Source organism: Phyllostomus discolor, chromosome 1 (genome assembly GCF_004126475.2).
Source record: "Phyllostomus discolor isolate MPI-MPIP mPhyDis1 chromosome 1, mPhyDis1.pri.v3, whole genome shotgun sequence".
Taxonomy (NCBI): Eukaryota; Metazoa; Chordata; class Mammalia; order Chiroptera; family Phyllostomidae; genus Phyllostomus; species Phyllostomus discolor.
Window position 1 is genome coordinate 109,241,494 of NC_040903.2, and position 15,857 is coordinate 109,257,350.

Sequence of the window (15,857 nt, forward strand, 5' to 3'; positions counted from 1 at the left end):
GATGGTAGGTAGAAAATAGATAGGGGGAGGGTAAGAATAGTATGGGAAATGTAGAAGCTAAAGAACTTATGACACATGGACATGAACTAAAAGGGGTAATGTGGGTGGGAAAGGGTGTGCAGGGTGGAGGAGAGTGAAGAGGGGAAATGGGACAACTGTAATAGCATAATCAATAAAATATATTTTAAAAATAATATGTGAGATACCAGAAAAAAAAGAATATACATCTCAAACTAACAGCCAATCATATGCTTCAAAATAAAAGCATTAGCATTAAAAGGCATATAAATAAGCTTTAATTAAACTTAAGATAAGCGTTGTTTGCAGAGGATGGAGAAATCAGTACACTATTTTCATTACCTAAGAGGATCATTTTTGTTGTTTTTTGTGCCTTTGTTTTATTATTTTCTTCAGAACACTTTAAAAAAACATTATTGATAATCAAAAATCTTGAAACTACAAAGGTATTTAAGGCATGATTTTTAATTTTTAACTTAATTTTTAAATAAATTTATTGTGATGATATTGGTTAATTATACAGATTTCAGGTGTATATTTTTATGACACATGATCTAAATATTGTATTTTGTGCCCACCAAATTCAAATCATCTTCCATCTTCATATATTAGGCCACTTCTAAGTCCCCCAACCTCCATCCCTCTGATAACCAGCAACTTAATATTTGGTTGAAGTTTTTAACATTTTCTGTATAATCATGTCATCTGCAGAAAGTCACACATTCTCTTCTTCCTTCCCAATTTGGATGTCTTTTGTTTTTTTCTCATCTGATTCATTGGGCTAGGACTTTCAGCACTATGTTGAATAAGAGTGATGAGAGTGAGCACCTTTGTCTTGCTCCGGATTTTAGAGGATAGCTTTCAGTTTTTCACCATTGAGTGTGATACTGGCTGAGATTTTGTCACATATGGCCTTCATTATGTTGAGGTACTCTCCTGTATACCTATTTTATTGTTTTAATCATAACTGGATGTTTTACCTTATCAAATGCTTTTTTGCATCTATTGGTAAGATCATATAATTTCTATCCTTTGTTTTGTTAATGTGGTGCATGACATTGATCTGCATATGTTGAATGATGCTTGTGACCTTAAAATAAAACCCACTTGCTTGTGGTGTATTATTTCTTTTAATATATTGTTGTATTCACTTTGCCAGTATTTTTACATGTGTATTCATCAGAGATATTGATCTGTAGTTGTGCATGTGTGTGTGTGCATGTTATCTTTGCCAGGTTTTGGTATCAGAGTTATGATGGCCTCATAAAATGTGTTAGTAAGCATTGCCACTTCTTCAATTTTTTAGAAGAGTTTGAGAAGGATAGGTAGAATTCACTAGCAAAGCCATCTGGTCCTGGACTTCAATTTTTGGGGTGGTTTTGACTTTTTTTCAATTTCCTTACTGTTGAACAATTTATATTTTCCAATTCTTCATGAGTCAGTCTAGGAAGGTCATGTACTTGTAGATATTTATCCATTTCTTCTAGGTTATTGGATTTGGTGGCATATGATCTTTCACAGTATTCTAGTATAATCCTTTGTATACATGTGGTGTCTGTGGTAACTTCTCTTTCATTTCTGATTTTATTTATGAGTCTTTTCTCTTTTTCCCTTAGTGAGTCTAGCCAGGGGTTTGTCAGTTTTATTAATCTTTTTGAAGAATTGGCTCTTTGTTGCATTAATTTTGTGTATAGTCTTTTTGTTCCCTATTTTATTCATTTCTGTTCTAGTTTTTGTTTCCTTTCTTCTGCTGACTTTGGCTTGCTTTTGTTCTTTTTTTGTTATGTTGTTTACTTGGGACTTCTTTTTTTCTTGAGATATGCCTATAATGATATTAACATCCCCCTTATTACTGCTTTCACTGATCCCAAAGATTTTGATATGTTATACTGTCAGTCTCAGTTGTCTCTCTATATCTTTTATCACATCTTTAATTCTTATTTGACCCAGTCACTTTCAGTAATATATTGATTAATCTCCACATAATTTTGGATTTCTCTACTTCTGTTTTGCAGTTGATGTCTAATTTTGAAGCCCTGTGGTTAGAGAATATACTTGGTATGATTTCAGCCTTCTTAAATTTGTTGAGGCTAGTTTTGTGATCCAACATATGGTCTATCCTTAAGAATGTTCCATGTGCACTGGAGAATGTATAATCATGTTCTGGAATGAAAAATTATAAAGGCCAATTATGTTCATTTGCTCTCATGTGTAATTTAAGGCTAATATTTCTTTATTGAATTTCTGCTTGGTTGGTCAATCTAGAGCTGTCAAAGGAGTAGTATTAAAGTCCCCAACTATGACTGTGTTTTTGTTAGTGTCTCCCTTCAGTTCTGTGAGTAGTAGCTTTACATATTCCAGTGGTCCCTGTGTGCATATATATTAAGAAGTGGTATGTCTTCTTTGTGTTTTCCTCTTTGAAATTTCATTTTATTTCAGATACTGTCTTTTTAAAACACTATTTTTAAAACATATGGTTTAATAAGAGTGACAAAGTAAAAATTACCTAGTGAGTTATGACTGCAAGCCTCAATTTTTAATTTACATTATTAATCACATTTAGTTCCTCTCTTTAGTTATTTATCAAATTTATGTCTTATTGATGTAGTATCCCCTTTATCATTACAAAATGTCCATTTTTGTACCTTGTCACCTTTATTATTTCAAAATCTATTTTGTCAGATGTAAGTATGGCTACACCTGCTTTTCTGTGGATGTTATTTGTCTAGAGAATCTTCTTTTGAACTTGCACTTTGAGTCTAACTTTGTCTTTGCACCTGAAATGTGTCTCCTGGAGGCAGCATGTGGTTGGGCTTTATTATCTGATCCAATCCGTTACTCTCTGTCTCTTCATTGGTGAATTCAGTCCATTTCTATTTAGGGTAATTATTGATGTATGAGTATTTTCTATAGCCATTTTTCTTTTGTTTTCCAATAGCTCTGTGCTTCCAATAGTACTTTTCCTTTGTATTTCTGTCTGTGGTCTTTGCTTGGTGGTATTCTAAAATTATTTCCTCTGTTTCTTCTTTTTTTAAGCTATGTGTCTCAATTTGGATATTCTGTGTGTGATTACCATTAGGTTTATGAAAAAGAAAGTTTCATATATACAGATTTTTTTTCCCCTTTGAATCTGTCCAATTCCAGGCCTTCTTTGGAAACAGACACTTACCCCCTCTCCTTCATGTTTTGTTTTCATAAATTGTCTCTGTTTATGCTAAAGGATGCTGATGATCTTATTGCAGGGTTGTGGCCTTGTGTTCTTTCTTTCAGGTAGCATAACCTCTTTGAATATTCCTACAATAGCGGTCTTGTGGTGACCAAGATCCTTCAGTTTCTTTATGTCTGGAGAAATCTCACTTCTTCATATCTAAAGGATAACTTTGCTAGTTATATTATTCTTGACTGGTAATTTCTCTCTTTCAGTAGTTTAAATATGGGATCCAGCAAAAGTAATGACTGCTTGAGTATGGTTGGTAGGGTAATAGTATGGGTATAATAATTTATAGTTTTAATTAAACCATTTCACTTAATATGTCATATGGTATTGCTTGAGTGTGATAGTTATGTAACAGAATTACGTGCTTATGATATTGTCATTAAAATTTTGTAATAAAAAAGAGGGGCATTATTTATGCCAGACCCTGTGTTTGTACCCACTGTCTTCTGGCTTGTAGAGTTTATGCTGAGAAGTACAATGATAACCAGGGGGCTTTGTAGGTTTCTTCTTATCTGGCTGCCATGAGAATTCTTGCTTTGTCATTAATTTGTGACAATTTTAGCACAATGTGCCTTGAAGAAGGCCTCTTTGGATTGAAGTAACTAATTTTGTTTGCTTCTTGGATGCAATGATCTGAATCTTTCCATAGTTTTGAGAAATTCTCATCAACAATTTGAATAGGCTCTCCATTTCCTCCTCTTTCTCTTCTTCTTCTGGTATGCCTATAAATCTTATCTTGTTTTTTTTTTTCTGATGGAATCAGATTAATCCCACTGTGCTTAAGTCTCTCTCCCTTTCCCTCTGAGTCATTTCTATGTTTCTATTTTTTAATACATTTCATTGACTAAAATGTATTCCACCCTGCAACCCTATCCCACACCCATTCCCCAACCTCAGTTCATGTCCATGGGTCCTACATATAAGTTCTTTGGCTTCTACATTTTCTATACTATTCTTAACCCCCGGCTGCCTATTTTCTACCTACCATTTATGCTACTTATTCCCTGTACCTTTTCCCCCATTCACCACCCCCCTTTCCCCACTGACAAACCATGTGATCCCATTTCTGTGATTCTGTTCCTATTCTAGTTGTTGCTCAGTTTGTTTTTTGTTTTTGTTTTGTTTTCAGGTTCAGTTGTTGATAGTTGTGAGTTTGTTGTCATTTTAATGTGTAAAGTTTTGATCTCTTCTTTTTCTTAGAATAAGTCCCTATTAAACAGTTCATACAAGGGCTTGGTCATGATGAACTCCTTTAACTTGATCTTATCTGGGAAACACTTTATCTGCCCTGCATTCTGAATGATAGCTTTCCTGGATAGAGTAATCTTGGATGTAGATTCTTGCCTTTCATGGCTTTGAATACTTCTTTCCAGTCTCTCCTTGCCTCTAAGGTTTCTTTTGAGAAAACAGCTGCTAGTCTTATGGGAACTCCTTGTGGGCAATGCTCTCCTTTTCTCCTTTTGCTGCTTATCTTCAATCTTGAGTAATGTAATTATGATGTGCTTTGGTGTGTACTTCCTTGGGTCCAACTTCTTTGGGACTCTTTGAGCTTCCGGACATCCTGGAAATCTACTTCCTTTGCCAGATTAGGGAAATTCTCCTTCATTATTTTTCCAAGTAAGTTTTCAAATTCTTACTCTTCCTCTTCTCCTTCTGGCACCCCTCTGATTTAGATGTTGGAATGTTTAAAGTTTTCCCAGAGATTCCTAAGCTTCTCCTCATTTTTTTGAACTCTTATTTCTTCATTCTGTTTTTGGTTGAATGTTTATTTCTTCCTTCTGGTCCAAATCGTTATTTGAGTCCCAGTTTCCTACTTTTCACTGTTGGTTTCCTGTATATTTTTCATTCACTTAATATAGCCTTCACCTCTTCTGTTTATTTTGCAGCCATACTCCAATCTTTCCTGTGAGTGTCCTGATTATCAGTGAACTCTGCATCTGAAAGGTTGACTATTTCTTCTCCATTGCTTAGTTCTATTTTTGGAATTTTGATCTGTTCTTTCATTTAGGCCATTTTTTTTTCTTGGCATGCCTGTTACATTGTAAGAGGCAGAGCCTTAGGTATTTTGCCAGGACAGGGCAATCCACATTGTTGCATTGTGGTATTGATTGTGGTGAAGGGGTCAAGAGATGGGGATAATGCCACTTGTTCAGCTCTCAGACAGCTTTCAGTCATTTCCCCCCATACCACACACAAATTGAGCCCTTCTGGCACTGATTCCCAATGGGTGGGCTTGTGTATGTTCTAAGACCCTGTGGGTCTCTCCAACAACTCTCCTGTGAGGGTGGGAGTTTCTCCCACCCTGCATTTCCCACAGATTTTTACAGACAGAGGTTTTGAGGCTTTATTCCCCAGGCTGGGACCCTGGGTCATTCAGTCTTTCTCACTCTTCAGTTGTTCCTCCCACCTTATCCACATGTAAAAGTGGGACTGTCCAGTCTGCCAGCCACCACCTTGCTGCACATCCTCTCCACCCTGGCTGCCTATCTCCACTCTGGAGACTCCACTGGTTCTCTACCAATCTGGATAAATGTTTCTTCTTTGACTCCATGGTTGTAGAACTTCCATACAGTTTGATATTAGGCAGTTCTGGTTATTTTCTATATTTACATTCTTCATTCTTCTTTTGGTTGTGCAAGGAGGCTAAGTATAACTACCTACACCTCCATCTTGGTTGGAAGTCTAGATTTTTCATTTTCTTTCTGAGCTGCCTTTACTACTGGGTTATTCATGGTATTTGGCAGTTCCTTTCTGTCTAGATCTATATATTAGTGGCACTTCTCAGCAGTTCACTGTGAAGAGATCTTTCTATTATTTTCTGGTAGTGGCACTGAATCACATTTGTTTTCTTTTTCTTTTTTCTTTTTTTTTTTCCAGCTCGTGTGAAATCCCATTGCTGACCCCTACAGCTAATATCAGTGCAGCCATAATTCTTGGTGGTGACATTATATGGGGAAACCCAGTCACCTTCTTTGTTTTGTACTTCCTGGTAATGGCACCTCAGATCTCCATGGGGCCCCCCCTCTGCCCCTGGACCAGGAATCAGTTACAGAGTATACCCTTAGCTCTGGGGACATAGTGATTCTGTAATACTATTTCTCATGTTTGCAGATAATGTGCTCCACAACCCATTATCAAGGGCAAAGGAAGGCAAACTTTTGGTCATTCATGGAAATAGCCAGTCTTCAAGACTTTCCTTCTTTGTCTGGAATTCTAACCACCCAACAGCCACAGTAGCATCCCCATACTGTGCCCTTTCAAAGATCTCCAGGCTCAGCCACAGCTTGTGCTGCTCTCTCCAACAAGAATGCCCGCCAAATTTCTGTGCTCCTTCTAGTTGAAGGGAGTGCTAGCCATAACTGGTTTTCTCCCCCTCTCTGACTGTGCTCTGCCATGAGCTCCCAGATGCAGGGCTGCATCCATGGCTGGTCTCAGGTTACAACCTTCTCACCTACCATTTGTTCCTGCTTGCCCAACTTTAGATGCTTCCATGCATGGATCTCTCAGGCATGCCTGTATGTTGAGTAGTGAATCCTTTGTTGGGTTATAGCTGTTGAAATCACTGAAATTTCAGTGAGAGAGACCAAAGGGATCTCTTATACCATCATTATTCTGACACTAGCAGAGGATCATTATAATGTATGGGAAATTCATTCTGTAAACATACATGGAACGACAAAAAAAGTTTAGGCCTTTTCAGTGTCAATGTCTCTACATTAGGGTTATGCATACTTACAGATAAAGATAATTCTTCATGTTTGGTCTTCACAAATGGTTTTGCTACATTTTCATTGCTAATTCCATAGGTTTCTTCCAAAGTAGAAACAACCTATGAGAAAATCAAAGTAAATTAAGTACTTTCATAGTTTAAATTATTATAGTAAACTTAAAAAGATATTAAATCACCATATCAGGACCTTTTTAGCAGTAACATTTATTTCTGCCAGTGTCATAAACTTAAATGTTTCTATCTCGTTCCCCATCTTCTATCATCACAAAGAAGTGATGAGCAACAGTCCTTGATGCTATTTCCTAGCAAGAGATGCCCTAAAATGCTTCCACTTCTGTGTTGACAGATATCTAAAATTAGAGAATCTGCCTACGCATTGCTGAAGCATCACCTCTACTTACCACCAAAATATTCCTCAAAATCTGACTCAAACTTCTTGTTTGAAGAGAGTGGGGAAAATAGAGAGACCAGAAGCAATAATTTTTAAAGCAAATTCTCTAAACTAAACCCTCAAACTTTGAGCAAACTTCTATTTTGCAAGTTCTACAAACTATATTCTTTTTATGTTTGTGCTATTCCTTGATGTTCCCACTTGGTGTTTGCTACATTTCCAATTCAATTCTATATCACTGGGCAAAAGAAACCCAGAAAAAGGGAGATTTCTTTCCTAACACTAAGAGCTCAAGTTTCTAAAGTGCAAAAAAGAGTTGACATAACAGGTATGGGACTTCGAAAAACCTAGTTTTTAGAAAACTCTGCTTGCATCTCAGAACTTAGAATTCAAGAAAGTCCCCACCATTCATTAACTGATTAATGGATCACTGTCCCTAAACTTTTTGTACAAACAATTAAGCTGAAAATTTGCTTTCCTTCAGAGAGTCTGAAATTTCTTTTTTAAAGACATTTATTTTTTTTATTTTTAGACAGAGGGGGAAATGAGGGAGAGGAGGGAGGGAAATCAATGTGTCGTTCCTTCTTACATACCCCCTGCTGGGAACCTGGCCCACAACCCAGGCATGTGGCCTGACTGGGAATCAAACTGGTGACCCTTTGGTTCACAGGCCAGCACTCTATCTACTGAGCTACCCAAGCCAGGGCAAGAAGTCTGTAATTTTGATACATGACAAGCAAAGAATACCAAAGTGATCAAGCTCTTATAAAACCCTGGGCACTGAGTCTCCAATGAACATATCTTGTACACATTTCATATGTTTTGTCACAGTTTGTTGTGGGAAGACTTAAACATGTCTTCTGTGACTCCAAAGGGAGAGGAATCTTGGAAGTTCAACCTGTTTTTCTCTACAGTTCACCCACATGTCTTTTTCCTTTGCTAATTTTGCTTTGTATCCTTTCACTGTAATAAATCTTAGCTATTGATATGACTTATGCTGAGTCCAGTTGAGTCCACCCTAGCAAATCACTAAACCTGGGGAAGGTCATGAGGACCCTCAACACAAGGACCAACAAGTGACTTACCCATCTTCAGATGCTTGGTAATTTTCCTGAGCAATTCATTTTCTGCTATTAACTCCTTTGTCTTACTTGATGGAATGGGCAAAGCATACCTCACAATGGATTCTCCCGTTGGTGGAGATCTTAAAACCATTGTTCAAGTTTATCACGTATTAATTTTGAACTTTGTTTTTCCTTTGGTTTAGGTGACAATGGTGAATTAAGTACTCCTTTTCTGTAACTTAATTCTGGAACATTTGCCAGTTTATTACTAGAGGACAACAGATGTTTTACTGGCCTTCATTTTGTTATTTGGCTTCTAAGTTATAGGTGAAAAAACTTTAGTCCTCCCTGTGAAGAAAAGATGATTTCAGATTTTAACTGATGGCAGGACTATCAATTGCCATGAAGATGGTGAATCCCAAAATCAACTCTGGAGAAATTACAAAATAAAATGGAAACATTCCTAACATCAAATTAAAAAAAAATGTGAGACTCCCCTAGAGGTGACTGAAGGCTGATTTATGTATAGGCATTTAGAATGGGTGCTGACAGGAAAGAAGAAGACAGTGGCAGCAGTGAAAGAATACATTTAGAAAACTTAAATGTTATTATTGGCCCTGGCTGTGTGGCTAAATTGGTTGGAGTATTGTCCCATGCGCCAAAGGTTGTGGGTTCAATCCCTGGTCAGGGCACATATGCAAAGCAACCAATCTATATGTTTCTCTCTCACATCAATTTCTCCTCCATTCCTTTCTCTCTAAAAACAATGAACATTCTTCAGATAAGAATTAAAATATGTTATTCTTAGCTTTCCCTCATTTTGAAACTAATATATGCTCTTCAAATATATCACTATTTTCATAGAAAGTAATATGTCCCAGGGTATAGCAGAGTACTATAAGGGGTCCACCAACGTCATGCCATCGTAAGGAAGTATAGACTGGGCAGGCCTTAAGACTTTCACTCTACTTCTCTTTCTCTCCAAAGCTGATTAAGACTCAGGACAATGCCTCCTCCCAAAGAGGTCTGAAAGTATATACTGACCATGAGAGTTATCTGATAGACTGGCCAAACTGATACAGAAAATCATTGGCTCTCTATGTCTAAAGCTCTCCAAACCTAGACTAGTCCCATTGTTTTGGGGTTAAACTGTGTCCTCCAAAAAGTTATGTTCAAGTCCTACCCCTTGGAACCTGTGACTATGACCACATTTGTAAATACAGTCTTTGCTGATGTAATCAAGTTAAACATGTAGGTCATGCTGGTTTTTGTTAGGCCCAAATCCAATGACCAGTATAATTATAAGACAGACATGTGAAGACATGCCACAAGACAAACAAGGAAGAAGGCCAGGTAAGACATAGGTAGAGAATTGGAGTGATGCAACTGAAGCCAAGGAATATAATATGAAGAATTGACAGTACCCACCAGATGCTAGGAAGAAACAGGAAAAGAGTCTTCCCTAGACCCTTCAAGGTGGAGCATAAGCAACCTGCAATATGTTCATTTCAGAAGGCTAGACCCCAGAAATGTGACAGAATAAATTTCCACTGTTTTAAGACACCCAGTTTGTGGTACTCTTGTCATACCAGCCTTAGGAAAACTATACATACACTGATTGAAATTATTCAAGAGAAAGCAAAATGTATGTGATGGAGAGGAAAAACTGCCAGGTTGATATCCTTGAGTAAACAAGAAGAAACTGGGTGCTTAATGCACAAATGGGTTGGTACACTTTAGATGGGTACAGGAAAGTTATCTGTAATAACAGACAGGAAGGTGGAACTGTGGGCTCACTTCAAGAAACCAGTAAGAAAATGGAACTCTTGACAGGTGCTAGGAAAATGACCTCACGTATAGATCCATGAAGTCCACATTTATATAAAGTTCACACGTGATGAATACTTATATTTACTTAATTGAAAGCATCCTAAATCCAGATTTAGAGAAGCTTCAGGTTGAGATGAAGGCATAGGTAGATATGCTTCACTTCTTCATACAACCAAAAAGGATAAGCAACCAATTTAAAAACAAAAAACAACCAGAACAGCCAGACTATAAACACTATGGCAGTCAGGACAGCCAAGGAGTTACAAGAAGAAATATGCTTCCAGACTGGTAGGAGGGGCAGAGCTGGGCAGCGGAATGGAGAGGATGTGCAGCAAGGCAGCAGTTGGTAGGACTGGGCCAGGTGAGGCAGTGGGTGGCCTGGACTGAGCAGTCCCACACTGGTGTGGGGATAAACCAGGAGGAACAACTGGGAGAGCAAGATAGACTGTGCAACCAAGGGTACCAGCACCAGAGAAAACAAAGTTTCAAGCTTCTCGCTGTTAAAAACCTGTGGTGGTTGCAGCAATGAGAGAAACTGCCCGTCTCACAGAAGAGACTGTTGGAGGGGTCCATGGGGGTCCTAGAACATACTCCAAGCCACCCACTGGGAATGAGCACGAGAAAGGTGCAATTCACTTGTGGGTAGTGGAGGAAGTGACTGAGAGCGGTCAAGAGCCAAGCAAGCAGCATTGTTCCCTCTCTGATCCTTCCACCACATACAGATACCACAATGCAGCAACGTGTCCTGTCCTGACAAATACCTAAGGCTCCTGCCCCTTACACAGGTGCACCAAGACAAAGAAATTGGCCCACCCAAATGAAAGAATAGAACAAAACTCCAGAAAAATAAACTAAAGTGACGAGGAAACAGCCAACCTATCAGATGCAGAGTTCAAAATACTGCTAATCAGGACACTCACAGAAATTATTTGAATATGGCTGCAAATAACAGAAGAGGTGAAGGCTATATTAAGTGAAATATAAGAAAAATATACAGGGAAAGCAACAATGAAGGGAAGGAAACTAGGAACTCAAATCAGCTCTTTGGAACAGAAGGAAGAAATAAATATTCAACCAGAACAGAATGAAGAAACAAGAGTTCAAACAAATGAGGTGTGGCTTAAGGAACCTCTGGAACAATTTCAAATGTTCCAACATCGGAATCGTAGGGATGCCAGAAGGAGACAAAGAAGAGCAAAGAAACTGAAAACTTATTTGAAAAATAATGAAATGAAACTTCCCCAATTTGGTGAAGGAAATAGACATGAAAGTCCAGGAAGCTCAGAATACCAAACAACTTGGACCCAAAGAAGAACACACAAGACACATCATAAGTATATTAGCCAAAATTAAAGTTAAGGAGAAAATCCTAAAAGCAGCAAAAGACAAGGAGATAGTTACCTACAAAGAATTCCTAAAACATTATCAGCTGATTTCTCAAAAGAAACCTTTCAGGCAAGAAAGGGCTGGAAAGAAATATTCAAAGTCATGAACGGCAAGGACCTACATCCAAGATTACTCTATCCAGCAAAGCTATCATTCAGAATGGAAGGGCAGATAAACTGTTTCCCAGATAAAGACAAGTTAAAGGAGTTCATCATCACCAAGCCCTTATTATATGAAATGTTAAAGGGACTCATTTAAGAAAAGATTAAAAACTATAACAGTAAAATAACAACAAACAACTATCAACAACTGAACCTAAAAAAAAAAACTAAGCAAACAACAAGAATAGGAACAGAATCACAGAAATGAAGATCACAGGGAAGGTTATCAGCAAGCATGGGGAGGGGGTAAAATGGAGGAAAAGGGTACAGTGACTTAGAAGCATAACTGGTAGGTACAAACTAGACAGGGGTAGATTTAAGAATAGTATAGGAAATGGAAAAGCCAAAGAAATTACATGAACAGTCTATGGACATGAACTAAGGGGAATGGGGAATGCTGGTGGGGGTGTGCAGGGCAGAGAGGGATAAAGGGGGGCAAAAATGGGACAACTGTAATAGCATAATCAATAATATATACTTAAAAATAAATAAGTAAAACCATCCTAAATCATAGGAGGAGGATATTATAATCATAAATTGGCCAAAGTTTGTCAGTCACTTTTCACCACAAGACAAAGGTTTTCCGGTTTTCCTTCAAGGATAAATTTGATATTCATTTCAAACCATAATGATACAGTATACAAAATGGGCAGGGGGAGGATTATTGAAAAGCACGAATTGCCTGAATTCTGCATCAAAAGGAGCACGACTGCCTCTGTGGAACCCACACAAAGGGAAAATTAAGAGGAAAGCAAAGATGCTTTTGCTAGAGAACCTAATGAAAATTCTCACAATGAGAGAGGAGGAAGTTCACCAAGTCTTCCCTGGAAGGAGTGGGTTTACCTGCTGAGGCCATTGGGAGTCAGGTTTCGGGGCGGGTTTCTTGTTTATGCGAGCTCCAAGTTGACCAAATTGGAAATTCTGTGCCGCCCAAACTTTCTTCAAGACAGAAACCCACAAACCGCCCGACTCCCGCCCTGCTAGTTGACAAACTGACACTGAAGTCGAAAGCAAAGGCCTACCGTTGCGCCCTGGGCGGCAGCAATAATAACAGGGCGCAGGCCACAGGGTTAGGCAGTTGATGCCACGTCAACAACGCCTGACGCCGGGCTCGAAGTTCGATGCTCAGTGCTGAAGGAGGACCCTGGCTCCTGTATTTCTCTGAGTGGAAGTAGAAATCTAGACATAGACAACTGTGGAGGTCTTCAAGAACAATAATACATGGATCGCGGCCTCATTCTTTCTTGCACCGTCACCCCTTCACAAGTGCAGGTTCTTTCAGGCATTTAGCCAAAAGAAATGAAACATTCCGTGCTTTGAAAACTTTGGGCATCACCAGCAAAAACTGAGCCCCAGGCCCTCATCTGCATTGTCTAAAGCTCTTTTCAGTGTGACATTTTGTGGAGTCCATTTACCAGATTCTGTGCTCCCAGGGATTTCTGCAGCAGCTTCGAGGTTTTTATCAATGAAGTGGACTAGAAAGAAGAGTTGTGCCACAAAAATCTCTCACCATCCGTTTTCACGTACTCTCATATGCAATTTTCCAAGGTAGAATTTTTTCAGTAGTTAACTTCGATAAATTATGTCTTTCAAAAATTGAAAATTATTAATGTAAACATTTTCCAGGTGAAACTTTTTTGACCAAAGTAAAATATTTAAAAATATCAACTTGATGTAATTTCATTGTTAATGATGGCTGTGTTTAAGAACAGCTGCTCCAAATTCCTGAAAATTTAAAAATCAGCTCACAAGGGCTAATGCAAGCAGCCCCTAGTATAATATTGGCAGTTATAGTTGGGATTAATTGAAAAGGGAGGACAAGAGGCTTTTGGAATGCCAGAAATGTCTCCTGCTTTGACTTTGTGGGTGTGTTCAGAAATCATGAAGGTTAACAGTTATCATTTGTGCATTATTTCAGTATGTATTATGTCAATAATAGAAAAATATACATAATGTTCAAACTTATTAAGTATTACACAACATAAAACAAAAGTTGGCAAATTTAATCTGAGGAAATTGTTTTACAAAGAATTGAATTGCTAAAGTCAAAATTTCTGAAAATCATTATAAATTTAAGAGTAGGAGAGGTGCCACTAAATCAGAAAAGACATATTTAGTTTAAAAAGAGAGCCTCAAATTTTCTATATTTGACAGCAGATTTCTACTATTTTTACAATATTAAAGTCATGGTAATTAAGGCATTGGTAATTAAGGAGTATGGTATTGCAAAATATATACAAAGAGATTAATACCAAAATTAAAAGTTCAAAAATACACCTACGCATACACAGTCCCTGATTTACAATGGATGGCTTACAATTTCTCAACTTCACAATGACTCAAAAGTGATATGTGTAAGTAGAAATCATACTTTGAATTTGAATTTTAATATTTTCCCAAGCTAGTGGTATGTGCTACAATATTCTGTAATGATGCTGGACAGGTGCAGCTTTCAGTCAGCCATGTGATCATGAGGGTAAAAAACCTACACTCTACCTTGTATTTTTTTATATTAGATGATTTTGTCCAACTGTAAGCTAATGTAAGTGTTCTAAGCACATTTAAAGCTAGACTAGGCTATGATGTGCAGTAGATGGGATATATTAAATGCATTTCAACTTATGATATTTTCAGCTTATGATAGGATTATCAAGATATAATCCCATCATAAGACAGGATACATTTGTGCATCTGTTAATTTTCAACAGTACCAATATACTTCAATGAGGAAAGAAAGATCTGACAAATAGAAACCCAGCAGCTTATGTCATTATAGGAAAGGTGTCCATTACTCCTGGCTAATGACATATCTGAAATTTAATTGGAATGGATCAGACTTTTTACCATGGGCATTTACTACATTTATCATTCTTTGAGAGAGACTGTAAAGACTTTTGCTTCCAGAGAGATGGAATAATGGCTTTATCCTCCTGGCTAAAATTACTAAAAAAATAGATTAAATATATAAAATAATGAATTTCAAGACATTGGCTATCAGGCCATGAATGACAATGATCCTTGTGTAACAGGAAGCAAATAAAATGAGCCCTTTGATCTCCTAAGCTTACTTTGTATAGAAAGCAGTTTCCACCCATAATACAAAGAGAAGGAAAACCAGGCAGATTCCAGAAATAGTCCTCAGTTGAGGAGAAGAAGAGGTCCACAAAGGCCAAGGAAAATAAAGCTAAGAAGAGAGAATACTGGATAAAATATTAAAGAACAGAGAGAGCTGTATAAATCTTTAAGGGACCCCTTTAAGTCCACAGCTGATTAATGATCACTGTAATTATGTATTGAAACTACCCAAGGCTAGGGAAAGAACCACCTGAAAACATCATATGGTACAATACTTAAGCTTATGAAGAGCTGGTAATATTTCATGTTCTTACCAATTATGTGAAAAAATGTCTTAGTCATGGGTAGTCAAAAGTATTCAGAAGGGATTTGTCCAAGGAGGGGTCAAAATAGTCTTATACTACACACTCTTAGGGAACTACCAAACAAAGCTTCAAAATGAGACAGAAAAAATATGTCCAGTAATTCAACTGAGAACAAATTTGACCCAGAACAAAACCTTAAAAATATTTATAAGCATACCAAAAATCCAGCATACAAGGTAAAAATCACAATGTCTAGTATTCAATCAAATGTTATAAAACATGGAGGTAAATGCAGGAATTCTTCAACCACCAAAATTACAACTAAATTAAAGAAAACTATCACTCAGAGAAAGCTGTAATCTAGTTGAACAAAAGTCCTATAACTAAAGATACCCAGAAGAAACCACATTGATACTGGTAATAGGGGCAGAGATATGGAACAGGCTACTCCCACATCCATGTGTGGCAGTTAAAATTTGGGAGGAATATCTCAGATTTAGAGGCACCCCATTTATCTGAAATTTTCTTGCCTATGTTCTCCTCTAGGAATTTTATGGTATCATGAATTATGTGTAAGTCTTCTATCTACCTTGAATTTATTTTGGTGTATGGTGTAAGCTGGTGGTCTAGTTTCACTTTTTTGCATGTACCTCTCCAGATATCACCCAACACCATTTACT

At 37.5% G+C, this 15,857-nt stretch overlaps 1 protein-coding gene across 1 annotated transcript in view; it reads right to left on the bottom strand.

Moving 5' to 3' along the window:
* The window catches only part of CCDC7 (coiled-coil domain containing 7), a 187,734-nt gene extending 178,395 nt beyond the window's left edge, over positions 1 to 9,339 (bottom strand). The window contains 4 exon segments of the mRNA XM_028506254.2: positions 6,972 to 7,064; positions 8,431 to 8,573; positions 8,576 to 8,715; positions 9,335 to 9,339. Coding sequence (XP_028362055.2) covers positions 6,972 to 7,064; positions 8,431 to 8,573; positions 8,576 to 8,715; positions 9,335 to 9,339 — 381 coding nt within the window.
* Between the last annotated feature and the right edge of the window lie 6,518 nt (positions 9,340 to 15,857).